Source organism: Dendrobium catenatum, unplaced genomic scaffold, assembly GCF_001605985.2.
Source record: "Dendrobium catenatum unplaced genomic scaffold, ASM160598v2 fragScaff_scaffold_142, whole genome shotgun sequence".
Taxonomy (NCBI): Eukaryota; Viridiplantae; Streptophyta; class Magnoliopsida; order Asparagales; family Orchidaceae; genus Dendrobium; species Dendrobium catenatum.
In genome coordinates, this window is record NW_021318604.1 from 897,051 (window position 1) to 912,231 (window position 15,181).

General features: G+C 35.5%; 1 protein-coding gene across 1 annotated transcript in view; it reads left to right on the forward strand.

Moving 5' to 3' along the window:
* LOC110094100 (pentatricopeptide repeat-containing protein At4g21880, mitochondrial-like) overlaps positions 1-15,181 on the forward strand; it is a 50,839-nt gene that overhangs the window by 24,003 nt on the left and 11,655 nt on the right. The window contains exon 8 of the mRNA XM_028700683.1: positions 7,478-7,582. Coding sequence (XP_028556516.1) covers positions 7,478-7,582 — 105 coding nt within the window. The remainder of the gene's footprint in view (positions 1-7,477; positions 7,583-15,181) is intronic.

Sequence of the window (15,181 nt, forward strand, 5' to 3'; positions counted from 1 at the left end):
GGCAACGGCAGTGTTTATAGTGATGTTGAGAAGATTCAAAAAAATAAAAAATGCTCTTCAAGCTATGGTGATCAGTGACAAATGGTCATGCTATAGGGAAGATGATGTTGGAAAGACTAGATATATAAAAGAGAAGCTTTTAGATGATTTATGGTGGGATGAGATTGAATATATCATAAATTTCACAGATCCAATTTATGAGATGTTGAGAGTAGCTGATACGGATAAGTCTTATTTACATCTCATTTATGAGATGTGGGATTCAATGCTTGCCAAAGTAAAAAAAATTATATATAGACATGAGAGGAAGACACTTCATGAAGACTCAAGCTTCTTGGATGTTATTTATGCTATATGAGATGTTGAGAGTAGCTGATACGGATAAGTCTTATTTACATCTCATTTATGAGATGTGGGATTCAATGCTTGCCAAAGTAAAAAAAATTATATATAGACATGAGAGGAAGACACTTCATGAAGACTCAAGCTTCTTGGATGTTATTTATGCTATTCTAGAAGATAGGTGGAGCAAAAGTAATACACCTTTACATTGCTTGGCACACTCACTAAATCCCAGGTAAATTTCAACATTTTTCATTATAAATTAACAATTTGTTGTTTAGTAATTTCAACATTTTTTCATTATTTCATTTTAATATTTTTTTTAAAGACATTCAACTAAAGAATGATTTTATGAGGATCCTCAAAGAGTTTTTCCACAGAAAGATTTAGAAATTTAAAATATGAGGAAGACATATTTGAAGCGTTATTTTCCAAATGAGGAGGAGAGAAGTGTCAATATTGAGCTTGCTAAATTTTTTGGTTATTTAGAGGACTTTGGTGACCAAGAGTCATTGTGTGATAGGTGGAGAATTGATTCGAAAATGTGGTGGATTATACATGGAGCTTCAGCACCTCTTCTTCAAACAATCGCCATAAAATTGCTTGGCCAAGTTTCATCCTCATCTTGTTGTGAAAGAAATTGGAGCACATACTCGTTCACCCAATCAATGAAGAGAAATAAAATTACTCCACAACGGACTGAAGATTTAGTTTATGTGCATACAAACCTTCGACTTCTCTCAAGGAAAACTCCAACTTATATGGAAGGAGATAATAGGATGTGGGATGTTGCTGGAGATGGATTTGAGTCTCTTGAGGATATGAGAATATTAGAAAATGCTAATCTTTCACTTGATGAGTCTGAATTAGAAGCTATGATATTTACTGAAGATGACATAAAAACTCAAAGAAAAACTACTGAAGAAGCTAATCCTATCATTCCTTCTATTGAATAGTTGAAATTTCATGTGCTGGACAATTTATCTTCTTGTTCTTGTTGTTGTACTAGACATTTAAATATTTAATGCTTACTTTTTTCAAAATTTTTTGTCATTTCAAATATTACACTTTGATTAATTTCTTAAGTTTTATATATTATTAATATATTATAATGCCGTATCCGTGCCGTATCCGTATCCTATATTTTTAAGAATTGGCGTGTCCCGTATCCGTATCGTGTCCTATCTGTATCGCCGTATCCGTATCGTGTCCTATCTGTATCGCCGTATCTGTATCGGTGCAACATAGATTTGAAGCAAAAGTTATATTTATTGCCCATGCAGAAAGGTAACATTGATGTGTTTGCAGATGATGAGGATTATGCTTTATAATTGTTAAAGCATAATTGTTATGCTATTTAGCTCCATTTTATCAACACTTTGTGATACAGTGTTCAGTAAAATACATCATAAGCTTAGGAAATTTGAATAATTTACTTTTGTGTAAGGATGAAATTTATAAGCTCGAGAGTGTTGACAAAGAAATATGGAGTGAGAGATTATTTGTGAGGGGGAGATTGATGGTGACATGGCCAACCTATAGTATGTTGGCAGGATAAAACTTGTTTTTATCACATGAAGGAAACTCAAGGAAGATTACATTAGATTGCATGGCTTTGTAGAGGAGTGTGTGGCAATTAGGCGACAACTACCAAGAGGTGAGGACAACAATACAAACATAAGTGATATATATTATGAGATGTTTTTTATGTGTGCATATTACATATGTAATGATTAATGGGTGCATAACATGTTCTTTCATGTGTCATAATGAGTCATTATTTTCTAGTTCTAAATCATGTAATTTACATATGTGTTGACCTCCTTTTTGGATTTAGTCTTTATTAGTCTACTGTGTTCTAGGTTTTTTTGTTGATCCAAGTACACCATCATTTTGAAATATAGGGTCTAAAACCTCGACCTATCAACTCTTATCGTGAAATCTAGCCATTGACTTCTTGTTGATGATTTTGTTTTCGTCGTCTCTATGGATGACCACCCTCTTTTCACTTTGCACTCAGTGCAGTTTTGTTTTTTGTTTTTATCAGAGCTCTCATCACCTTAGTAACAAGTTCCTTATCATCTTGCCAAAATGCCTGCTCGACCCTTGGGCGATTTCCCTTGAAGATATCGTTTTTTCACTTCACATCATTGTGCCTTTGCTGCGATTTTGACTTACTAGCAATTAAACAAGTTATCCTCTATATCAGACTTTCAATCATCCTTCTCCAATGATCAATTTCAAATTAACCTTCTAGCATCTCGACATTCCCTTTGCTGACTTCCGATTTAGGTGGGCTTCATCTCAGAGTTGCTTTCCTCATTGTTTGACTTCTCTTCTTTTTCGACTACTGGAATTTTGTTGAGAACTTGACAAGTTGTCTCGAGAAAGTCGCCTTCTTGACATCTCTCGTTGATTTTCATGTCACCTTCAATACTATGCTGGCGACTTGATCTCCTACCTCTTGTGCGCCTCAACAAACAAGATCAAACAAAATTAACTTTTCAAAGCTATTGGGCTCAGGGGATTGCCTCTTCACTGATGTCACTCCTTGAGCCATTCATTGTCTTTGTTTTCTTCCAAATATTTCTTTTTTCAATGCTAAAAACGACAAAACCAAGAAAATGTTGTGCTTATCCCTCTATTTTGTTTTATGGCGTGGTAGCTAAAGTTCATTAACCACACTCTCCTCCAGCTCACCATCTTACACAACCTTGACCTGTAGAGATACCAAAGGCTGCACAATCCTTTGACCCTTAAACCCTAGAAATTTGAATTTTAATTGGTTGCTGGTTGCTTGGTTGTTTTCCATTGACTTTTATTTCCTTTTGTTGGGAACCCTCCGACTTTGAGCTCTCCAACCTTTTAGTTTTTGAATTTCCTAGTTGTTCTAGTTGTTGGTCCATAACTTGCCTACACCTCCTTGCCTATTCAACCCCCTTTTAGCCTAGTGGTGAGCAACTCAAGCAAACTACTTCTTGTGGTCATCAATTTCTTTCCTCTCTTGGTGCTTTTAGTTTCCCGCATCTTGGGAGGCCACATGGCCCACATGTAGTATTTCTTTTGCTACGATTGGAGTATCGTAGGAAGTATTCATTATGCTATTTTCCCATTATCTTTCGGGTGTGCGCTTCTAGCTATTTTGTTCTTGTTGCAGATCCTGCACCTAGACCCATTGAGCCAACAACTTCAACTTCACCTACTCGCTATCTTTTTGGAAGCTTTTGCCTTTTGCAAGGCAAATTCGTTGATTTTAGGAGACATCTCTACATGCCACACTGGGACGACTTCTCTCCCGCGTGACAACTCTAGCTTGCTTGAACCAACTTATATTCGTCGACATGTCAAAAATTTACGCACACACTTATGCTCCATAAGTTAAACTCATTACCTTCCCACAAGCAATGCCAAACTTGACAGTCAACTTTAACTTGTTGCCCCGCTTTCACTAGCTTGTTGGCTTCCTTGAGCTGGCAATTTGTGGATGCCCTTTAGGATTCACAAGACTCACTACACTCGCATGCTGATTTATACGATCATCTTGCTATGTATTTGTTGATTATGAGTATACAGGCTCTCAATCTGAGTTGTAGGGAGATGGGCAATTTTTGTCATGTTGTTCATCCACCACCTTTTTACATGTAACCCTCTTTGTGATTCCAATCTCCTTAGGAGTTGCAAAATATTTGCTTTATTGTTATAATAGGCATACAAATTATTTGATTTATTGTAATAATAATTTGAAAATATTAAATGCTATGGTAGTATCCTAATTTCATTATAGTAAAATAGGTATTTGATGTCTGTCTTTGGTTGTTGGAGAGAGTAGGATAAAGACTGAGAGTGTAAGAACTTAAATATTTAATGCAATTCTTCTTTCCAATTCACATTTCCTCTATTTATGGTTTTATTAGATTTACCTAAAGATTTAAAAAATGCTACATTTCTTTGTTACCTTCTTGTGTTTTCCCTTTTATTTTCATTTTGGATGAAATTCTTAGGTCCTCTAACAAGATTTTAAGAGCTAAAAATCAATTTAAGCTTGTTTCTTAATGCTATCCTTTGCCATTTTTGACTAAAAATTGTAAAATATACATTTTCTAGCCATGACTTAGCATAAAGGTGTGTTAGCGTTTACATGCAGGCATTCAAGTCATATGCCTTGGGCCTATTTGATTGAGCCTGGTCGAAAAACATATTGTATGACTTGAGTCACATCAACATATAGAGTTAGAATCACTATATTTGTATATTACATTTGTAGTCCCTCATATGCATCATCTACTCATTATTAGCTAGCCTACTTTTATTTCATTGAGAATTGGCATCATAATTGAAAATCTTTGAAGAGTTAGAAGGAATTCCATCCTCTCCAAAGGTTAAGTCTTGTTGTTATCCCTTTTGGGACTTTTCATGTGATTTGGATTATAGGAGGTTTTATCGTAGTGCTAAACTACTTTATTAGTTTAGGCAGCTTACTTCTGGTTCCTTCCGGAAACATATGCCCATCATTCAATTTTCATTCCTTGGAGCTAATATCGAGTAGTCCTATATTGGGCTTTCCTCGCTTTGTGAGCTATAATCCTTGCATATCTATATCACCCGTTGGCGTCATCTGGCCATCTTCTTTTCCTTTTGCTTTTACCTCGTTGTGGGGCTTGATGTGATGAACAACCCTTAAGCTTATCTTCCATTGTTTAGGATAAACATCCAAATCCTCATCATAAATGCAAATGAATATCTGGAATTGAGAGTTTTCCTTGAGTTTCACACTCAAGATATAATTAATCATGAAGGTTTGTATCCATGGTAAATTATATCTAGAGTTGAAATAAACTCTATCTTAGTTAAACATATTTGTCTTTTTAGTTCATGGGGTGATTTGCCTTTTAACCTCCTAGTTTATATGTTCTTTCCTCTTCATAAAGTGCTCCAAAGATAAATGCATGCATGATTTAGTTTCCCTTAAAGGAAAATTTTTATGATTGTTTTCGACCTCTGAGATAGTATGATCCAATGCCTCTCCCACACACTACATGAGGAATCCACAATATGTATTTGAGAAATAATGGTGTGTGTAAGATTTTAAGTTTGGGTATTTTTTATTTCATGAGATGCTATGTCTAAAACTTGGGTTGGGGTGCTATTTTTCATGTTATGGGAGTGATTTTTGTATTTTTGGATACATCTGGCGATGCGGGGTTCAAGCGTTATGGGGATACTAAAATCCTCAAGATTTGCTCACTATTTATTTGGTTGTTGAAATGTTGATCTAGAAGACTTGGTAGATTTTGTGTTGTTGATGCGTCCCGGAAGTAAAAAACAACAAATAGATAGGAAGAAAATTGCTAGAATACAAAGACAATGATTGATTTTTTATTATCTCTTAAACTTAAATAAAAAATACAAGTGATCTACTATTCGAGAGGTATATCAGCTCTCCCACAAACCCTAAACACTGTCAGGAACAACTCCTAAGAAAACTACAACAAATATAACTCACATCCTAAAAATAAAATAACTTAATTACCCTCAAATATACCATCATATTTTCCTCCCAAATTTGAATTCAAATCAACCCTCTTTCCCTAAATAAAACCTTCCTAATTTCCTCCCAAATCTGAATTCAAATCAGCCTTATTTCCCCTAAATAAATCATTCATAATACCCTCACAAATCCGAATTCAAATAAGTCATCTTTCCTTAAATAAACCTTTAATCTAATTTCAAATCAGCCTCTTTTTCCTAAATAATTCCCTCCCAATTTTAATTTTATAAACCACTTGCCCTTGATTCATCCTCCATATATAGTGAATATTAACTCCTCTGATCCCCATAAGGTGCCCTCCCTGACGTATCAGCTGCATCGTGCAACTTCAAGGGTTGCTTTAAGTATTTCGTCATCTCCGCTAGTGTATCACATTTTGGGAAAATAGACTTATCTTTAAGAAAGAAAATTTCCACAACAATTTTGGAAGACTTTAGCTGGTCATGTGAATTATGCAGTATAGAGTTTGTTTGAGTGATAGCTCCTATCATTGTAACATTCAGAGTGAGGAAAAAATTGTATTAGGGATGCCAATATTTAGTGTTAGGTGTATTTTCTGGTTAGATGGTACTACTATAGAGGGAAATATTTATGATACAGGTCTCGTTTAGGTATTCAGTTTAAATAATAACTTGGATTGTAGATATTGCATGGTGCTGAGTCCTTCGGTGCAATGAGAGGTTAGTGTGCTCTGCTTGAAGAATATCATGGGAGTGATCCAAATTATGCCTTACTGTAGAGTCAATGGGGAGAATTATAAATTGGCTATAATATCCCCCTTTAAAGATTTAAGTTTTCTCGTACGGATTAGAACTGTTTTGGAAACTTACACTAGATCTGGTTCGCTGGGAGTATTTGTGGAAATACCTTAAACATTTGTAAAAGCTCCGATTCTTCTTGTTCATTCTAGGCAAAGTCGTGGTTTATATGATTGCAAGTGTGGTAAATGATAATAATGCATATGTGTGAATCTGAGCTGTAGATTATGTTTATAAGTCACCTAGTTCTAGTTTTATGTAATTCACTTTAATTGTGAAATTGTGAAGTTGGGCTGCAGATTCTCTCTCTGAATTACATATTTTCAGTTTTGTTTATTCTCTATTTGTCAACTGGTAATGCAAAATGCAACACACATAGGGCTTTTTAGCTTTGATGTAGGAATCAAAAACAAACCGCATGCTTCTGTTAATTGAGGAACACATTTCACAATAAATCAAAAATGTTGCGAGCATTTTGCCTATTTAATTACACTTTACTGTGCAGTCTGCTTCTTGCTGGGCCATGGTGATCCGCACCTCACCTCTATTAATTAATGAGTTTATCGCAAAAAAAAAAAAAAAGCTTGGATGCTATGTTTATTTGATATAGTAGCATTATAATTATTAGAAAAAAAAAATCTCTTTCATCTATATGGATCATTGAGTGCCTTTCAATTGTTTTAGAAATTTTCATGCTTATATGGTTATTTTGCACATCTTGTCAAGTGTCATAAGCATCCTCCTGTTACAACATACCACAGTTTCATTTGGATGCCAATTTTGCTACGGATTGGACTATATATCAAATGTTTTTTGGGTGTGCTTGCAGTATCATGCTGAAATGCAACACGAAGGAGTTCAGGCAACAAAATATGTTTACATGGCACTAATTAATGCATATGCTAACTTCGGGAAATTTGAAAAGGCTAAACAGGTAAACCTTATTATCCTTAAAATTTCTTTCATTTTTAAATCTATAATTGTAAATCTATTTTAGTTTTAATTATGATTTTGTTCTTCCTGTGAATTCTCTTAATCATGAATTTAATCATAAATCATGAATTTGTGCTTTTCATCTCGGTAGTTGTGAATGGACTTTGTTGCATCTTATATGTTGTAATCACTTTATTATAGCATCATTATGATCAAATTCGCATGCATGAATTTGCTACCTTTTAATGTTGATATGCTGATGCTTCATGTATATTATTGAAAATAAATTCCTAACAATATGCAGATGCCTATAAATCAACTTAAATCCCATCAAATTTGTTGAGGCATATGTGCGATAGTGATGCATTCATAATTTATGTATTTTCATTTTCAAATATTGAACATTAGTATTTTATTTAGTCTTTATATTTTTTTAGCCATCCAATGATGGAAGGCATCCAATGATCATGGTAGGTTGTGCTTGGGCTTTGGTAGACCTTTGGTTTGCTAGCTTGTTTGGTCCCTTGGGCTGCTGCTGGTTCTCGGGTTGGCTTATGGTTCTCGGTTTGAGCTTATGATGATGTTGGGAGGTGGTGGTTTATTGGAGTTGAGCTTTATTTTCCTAAGTTGCTAGCTCATTAATGTTGAGCTGAAGTTTAGTTCATTTATTGGGAGATTTATTGAGCTTCCTAGCTCATTATTCCAAAAAGGTATGCTTTAAATCAAGGATTCCATTTGGAGTGGACTTGCCTCTTCTCCTCTCCCTTTTCTTCTCATTTCCTTGTGCTGTGTGATTTCCCGTGCCTTGCCCCTTTGGTTCCCGTAGCTGACTGTTCGGTTCTGCGGCTGGCTGCTTGGTTCCGTGCTGGGCTGCTTGGTTCCGCGGTTCTCTGCTTGGTTCCGTGGGTTTTCTTCTTGGCTCCTGTGAGTTCCCTCCTCTGTTTTGCTGTGCCGTTTGGGAATTGTTGAAGTGTATGTTAACCTTTCTTTTCCCTAAATATTATTGGCTTATTTGGAGGTGATATGGCTGTTTGGTTCCCTTCTCTTGCCTATATATTGTAGATGATTTTTGAAGGCAATGGTTGTTGAATTTGGTTGAGCTTTGTCTCTTAAAAAACCTGAGGGTTTTCTTCTTCTTGGAAAATCTTGAGAGCTTTGTCCACTTCTTCTTCTCCTCTATTTCGTCTGGGCTTCTTACCTCTTTCTTCTCTACGCAAGTTCCACTCCATTTGTATCCTTCTTCTTGAGCTTTGGAGGTGTTTGTTGGCTGATTTGGGAGCATTTGCTGGAGGAGTTTGGTTGGACCTTTGGACTATCTTGCTGTGGTGGACCATCGGTTTGCTAGCCCTAAGCACATACTTTACTTAACCTACATTTCAATGCATGTGAAGAAACCGTTCTGTCGGTTGTTCTGAGGATAACATCTTTTTATATTTCTTTTGTTTCTTTTGACTCTCTTCTCATTTTATTCGTCGGTTTTTGATGTTATAGATGATTGTTACTATTTGAATCGAGTTTGGCTATAGTTTTGCCCATCGTTCTCCTTATCTGGTTTTTCAATCTTATTTGTCTGCATCAAGTTTGGTATCAGAGCAAGTTCTTATCCTTGGTTGGTGTGTTTTGTTGGTTTCTTGTTGTTGTTTGGTGGGTCTTTTCTAAAATTTTAAGATGGCTAATAATCTGGGGGATTGGCGAAATTTAATGCAACAATTGAATCATTTGTAATAACAAATCAACACTATGGCTGAAGCAATTGAAAATCTGAATGTTAATAATGCTAATCCTAATGTGCAAAATTCTGAAAGTGAAGAGGAGGTTCATAGAAATCAACACAGGCAACAAAGAAATTGGGATCATGGAATAAAAATTGATGTTCCTAACTTTGAGGGAAAACTTCAACCCGATCAATTCCTTGAGTGGGTAGAAAAGATGGATCGATTTTTTGATTGGAAAGAAATACTTGATAATAGGAAGGTTCGCTTTGCTAGTCTAAAACTTTCTGGTCATGCCTTAATTTGGTGGAAAAACTTTCAAAATAATAGACTTTAGGAGAGAAAAAGAAATGGCACACACTTATCGCTTTAGCAAAATGGCACATTTTATTCGTTGCAAGAAAACTTTTGATGCTTCTTACATTGCTGGTATGTTTTTTAAAGAAATTGTTCGTTTTCGCGGTGTTCATCGTACTTTTACTTCTGATCGAGACACTAGATTTTTGAGTCTTTTTTGGAGAACTCTTTGGGCAAAACTTGGGACTACTCTTCAATTTAGTAGTGCATATCATCCTCAAACTGATGGGCAAACTGAAGTTGTCAATCGAAGCTTAGGAAATTTATCAAGGTGTCTTGTTGGAGAAAAACCATCCCAATGGGATTTAGTCTTGCCTCAAGCTGAGTTTGCTTATAATAATTCTGTTAATTGTTCCACTGGTAAAACTACTTTTGAAATTATTTATGGACAACCTATTCCTCACATTTTAGATAGAAACTGCTTGCCTTTACCTAACAAAACTAGTGCTGAAGCTTTTGAAACTTTTGACCACATAAAGACTGTCCAACAACAAGTCCTTGAAAAACTCCAAAAGGCTAATGCTAAGTACAAATCTACTGCTGATAAACATCGAAAAGAGGTTATTTTCAATGAGGGTGACTTGGTTATGGCTTACTTTCGTCGCCAACGATTTCCTGTTGGTACTTTTAGAAAGTTAAGCAGAAAGAGATTTGGACCTTTTCGTGTGCTTCGAAAATTAGGCACAAATGCCTATCTGTTGGATCGACCTATTTCTGTTGGCATTTCTCCTGTATTTAATGTTTCTGACCTTTCTTTATATGAAGGAAATTCTGATGATTCTGTAGAAATTGAAACTTTGTCACCCTCCACTTCTAGGGCAAAATCTGAAGAACAGGTTGAAGATATTATTGATATCAGAATTTCTAAAACAAGGCATGGTTAGCATAAGAGGTTCTTGGCAAAATGGAAGAATCGACCTCAAACCGACTGCACTTGGATGGATGCTAATGAGCTAAAACGGCATCATCTTGATCTTTTTCAGAAAGTTATTGAAGCTTTCTCATCCGGAGATGAGACTCTCCCACCAGGGGGGAATTGATGCATTCATAATTTTTGTATTTTCATTTTCAAATATTGAACATTAGTATTTTATTTAGTTTTTATATTTTTTTAGCTATCTAATGATGGAAGGCATCCAATGATCATGGTAGGTTGTGCTTGGGCTTTGGTAAACCTTTGGTTTGCTAGCTTGTTTGGTCCCTTGAGCTGCTGCTGGTTCTCGGGTTGGCTTATGGTTCTCGGTTTGAGCTTATGATGATGTTTGGAGGTGGTGATTTATTGGAGTTGAGCTTTATTTTCCTAAGTTGCTAGCTCATTAATGTTGAGCTGAAGTTTAGTTCATTTATTGGGAGATTTATTGAGCTTCCTAGCTCATTATTCCAAAAAGGTATGCTTTAAATCAAGGATTCCATTTGGAGTGGACTTGCCTCTTCTCCTCCCCCTTTTCTTCTCATTTCCCTGTGCTGGGTGATTTCCCGTGCCTTGCCCCTTTGGTTCCCGTGGCTGGCTGTTCGGTTTTGCGGCTGGCTGCTTGGTTCCGTTCTTGGCTGCTCGGTTCCGCGGTTCTCTGCTTGGTTCCGTGGGTTTTCTGCTTGGTTCCCGTGATTCCTTCCTCTGTTTTGCTGTGCCGTTTGGGAATTGTTGAAGTGTCTGTTGACCTTTCTTTTCCCTAAATCTTATTGTCTTATTTGGAGGTGATATGGCTGTTTGGTTCCCCTCTCTTGCCTATATATAGTAGATGATTTTTGAAGGCAAATGTTGTTGAATTTGGTTGAGCTTTGTCTCTTAAAAAACCTGAGGGTTTTCTTCTTTTTGGAAAAGCTTGAGAGCTTTGTCCACTTCTTCTTCTCCTCTATTTCGTCTGGGCTTCTTACCTCTTTCTTTTCTACGCAAGTTCCACTCCATTTGTATCATTCTTCTTGAGCTTTGGAGGTGTTTGTTGGCTGATTTGGGAGCATTTGCTGGAGGAGTTTGATTGGACGTTTGGACTATCTTGCTGTGGTGGACCATCGGCTTGCTAGCCCTAAGCACATACTTTACTTAGCCTACATTTCGATGCATGTGAGGAAACCGTTCTGTCGGTTGTTCTGAGGATAGCGTCTTTTTATATTTCTTTTGTTTTTCTTTTGATCTCTCTTCTCGTTTTATCCGCCGGTTTTTGATGTCATAGATATTGTTATTATTTGAATCGAGTTTGATTATAGTTTTGCCCATTGTTCTCATTATCTGGCTTTTCAATCTAGTTTGTCTGCATCAGATAGTATCACATTTGCCATCCTTTGTAATTTATTGTTGAATGTTATTTTAGATTAAGTAATGGACAAAGTAGAACCTAAATGAAGAGTATATTTTGATGGACTACATTTTTAGTGTGTACAATTTTGTGTAAGATAAAACATAAACTTATATGTATGTGATGAAAGTTTTGATGGTCTACAAAGGAATATTGATGTGTATTAGAAGCTCTGTAGTTAAATAAATGAAAAACTTTGGAACTTTAGTTCTAGCAAATTGTTTTAATTTTTAAAATTTTTGTAATTAGAAATTATGGTATACCAAAATTTAATAGAAAAGTTTGTTTGCTTCTTTTTCGAATGAGAGGGGTCGTTGTGCGGCGTGAAACTTACAACTCTAAAATAGCTGGGGAAATTTTGGAGAGGATCTCAAAGATAGACATTATAATTATAGAAAAAGCTATTTATTAGAGGAAATGGTGTTTATACTCCTTGAAAGGATTGCTTGATTGGAGCTCCACAACAAGGAGAGAGGGATGTCGAAAGGCATGACTTTTAGTGTCACAAAGGACATATGCCAAGTGAACTGATCGAATGTTGGGGTTTATAATTCTATAACAGTTAGGGAGAGCTGCTTGAGGTGGATCTTATCACACCCACAAAATTATTGCTTTATCCAAAATGAGTGCAATAAAGGGTTATACAGGACTTAAACCAATCTCTGGTAGAAGAGTCCTAGTATGGGGGATTTAAAAGATAGCCCTAGGAAGCCAACAAGCCAAACAACTGTTCTTATATCACTTAGAGAAGGATCTTGGTGGGCCCACCTAAATGTTTTAGAAATCCATATTATTTTAGTCAAAATGTTCTTCAAATTTGGTGTCTAATGAACTTCTAGTAACTTGGGCATACTATCTTGATTAACAAAGCGACAAGGGGTGTTGATTTTATTACTCTAAGAAGTGCGCTTATGACAAGGGTCTCATAATCTTGCTATAACTTTGCATATTAATGATGGTTGTGATGCAAATGAGTTTTTTTTTTTTGTGATCTAGTCTATATGAAGATGGATTCAGGTTATGTAATATTCTGAATTGACCAATATTTGCCAATAACATCTATCCCTGGGATGCATAGTGTCACACCTCGGGCCCAGAAGATAATATAACCCACTACTCCATTATAAGGAGTCAAGGAATATCAAATACAAATAGAATGTCTCTGATACCACTCTGTCACATCCTGGGTCTGGAAGGCGATATAACTCGACAATATGGGACATGATGAAGGGATATGAAGACCTGTTTTGTATTTACATAGAGAAGTATATATATACAAAAGATATATCATGATATATATATATATACACACACACACATCAGAGCAAACTGAGGAAGTGAAATAAATAGTCAATTCCTTAATAGAATTCCAAATTATATTTATATATATATATATATATATATCCAAATAACAGTAGTTCTGATACAAGACAACATGAATATAAATAGAACAAAAAGCAGGAAAGAAACTATCCAACCTTCAGAAAACTTAAACATAATAAACTACTATAAAATAATAAATATCAAAACAGTCTACTGTTAGTAATTCTGCTCATGAGGTGTCAGTCCACCAAACACCCCTGTAGGACTTACTGAAAAAAGACAATGGGTGAGTTTGATAAATCAAACTCAATAAGTAACTACTATCTATCAAAGCATAAATGACAAATAAGTAGGGTATGCAATATGGACAACCAAATGGTAGAAGTAACAACCTAAAGTCATCAAAATAAAGTACTACTTGCATATGCCATATTTCCTACAACAAAAATCTAATATGTTAGTGACATTAATGTATGTGGCAAATCACTATCAATGCAATTATTTTAATGCTTGAAATGCAATCACATTTGGTATCATCATACCTCAAAATGACCTACAGTCATTTAGTATTTCCAATTCATATTTGCTTATATTTTCTTACATTTAAACATATATATCTATTGTTGATTTTATCATATACTCATATCGGGAAGGTAAACACCGTCCCAAGGAAATCCAGTGATTTCCTGTAGAGTTGTCACTTTGGGGCCCCCCGGCTAGCCAAAAATCAATTGGGTTCTACCGACATGTATACACTCATATAAGATAATTGCTTTTATGAATAACCAACAAACATTAGATAAGGCAATATGTTAGATATGATTTGTATATTTGCTATGATTTGCAGGAATGATGTTCATTTTATTTAACAAAGCTAAATTAGATAAATTTAACTTTTCCAACATATAAATTCACTACATGAATAAAAACTAGTGAGCATTAAATCAAGGTAAAGTTATGCTTATTCCAAGCTGATTCATTATGAACGATAGCGAATGTTACTACATGTATGATTATGCTAAGGAATTCAACATAGGACTGACAATCTAAATAGTTATAAGGAAGCCTATTACAATTGACATGCATTACAACCCTAACAAAGAATGGTACGTTTACACAAAAATAAATAACAATTTTGATGCCCTAAGTATCCAAATTGCCTTAATGGAGAATTATCGTGATTGGAGAGAGATTGCGCAGGAAGGGAAAGAGGCTCACGGTTGATTGTGCGACAGAGAGAGGTGAGCCGCTTCAGTTCGACAAGGAAGGGGCGGATGCTCAGCTCGCTTGCGAGCAGGAAAAATATGGACAAATTCAGTTCGGCTATTACACAGCCATTGCTTATGTTTCGTATGTTGCTCTTGAACTTTGAAAACTTGAACTACTTTTTTCGGGATATAATTTGGCTTGAGTTCATATTAAAGTTGTAGAATGCCTGATGGATGGCCAAGCTATTTTGTAAATTGGGTTGCTTCTAAATAGATTACCAGTGCAAAATAATTGATACGGGGAGCTTTAAAGATTAGTAAGTGATATGGAAAGCTGCAAACGTCTGAACTGACCTTTTTCCCTGTTTTTCTTCGATCTTTTTAGAGCAATTTACTTATTTCAGCAATGTTTTCTTCTCAGAGCATAACATAGGTGCATTTATTACAGAGTTGCAGATTACATCTCGTACCTTAGATGTTGTTATCAAAACACTTTAATGGAGTGAAAAAATCCTTGGTACATCTGTATCATCATTGGGGTGGGGTGGGGGGGGGGTTGGGGCGGTGGCTGTGTTAAGTGTATTGTCCTATATTAGCTATGAAGTTCAATTTAATAAACATAAAGAACATCTTCACAAGAGCCGCAATAGCAAGTGATCTGCTTAAAAGTTTAGAAGATTGAAAATTATGCCTATTATAAAGAATA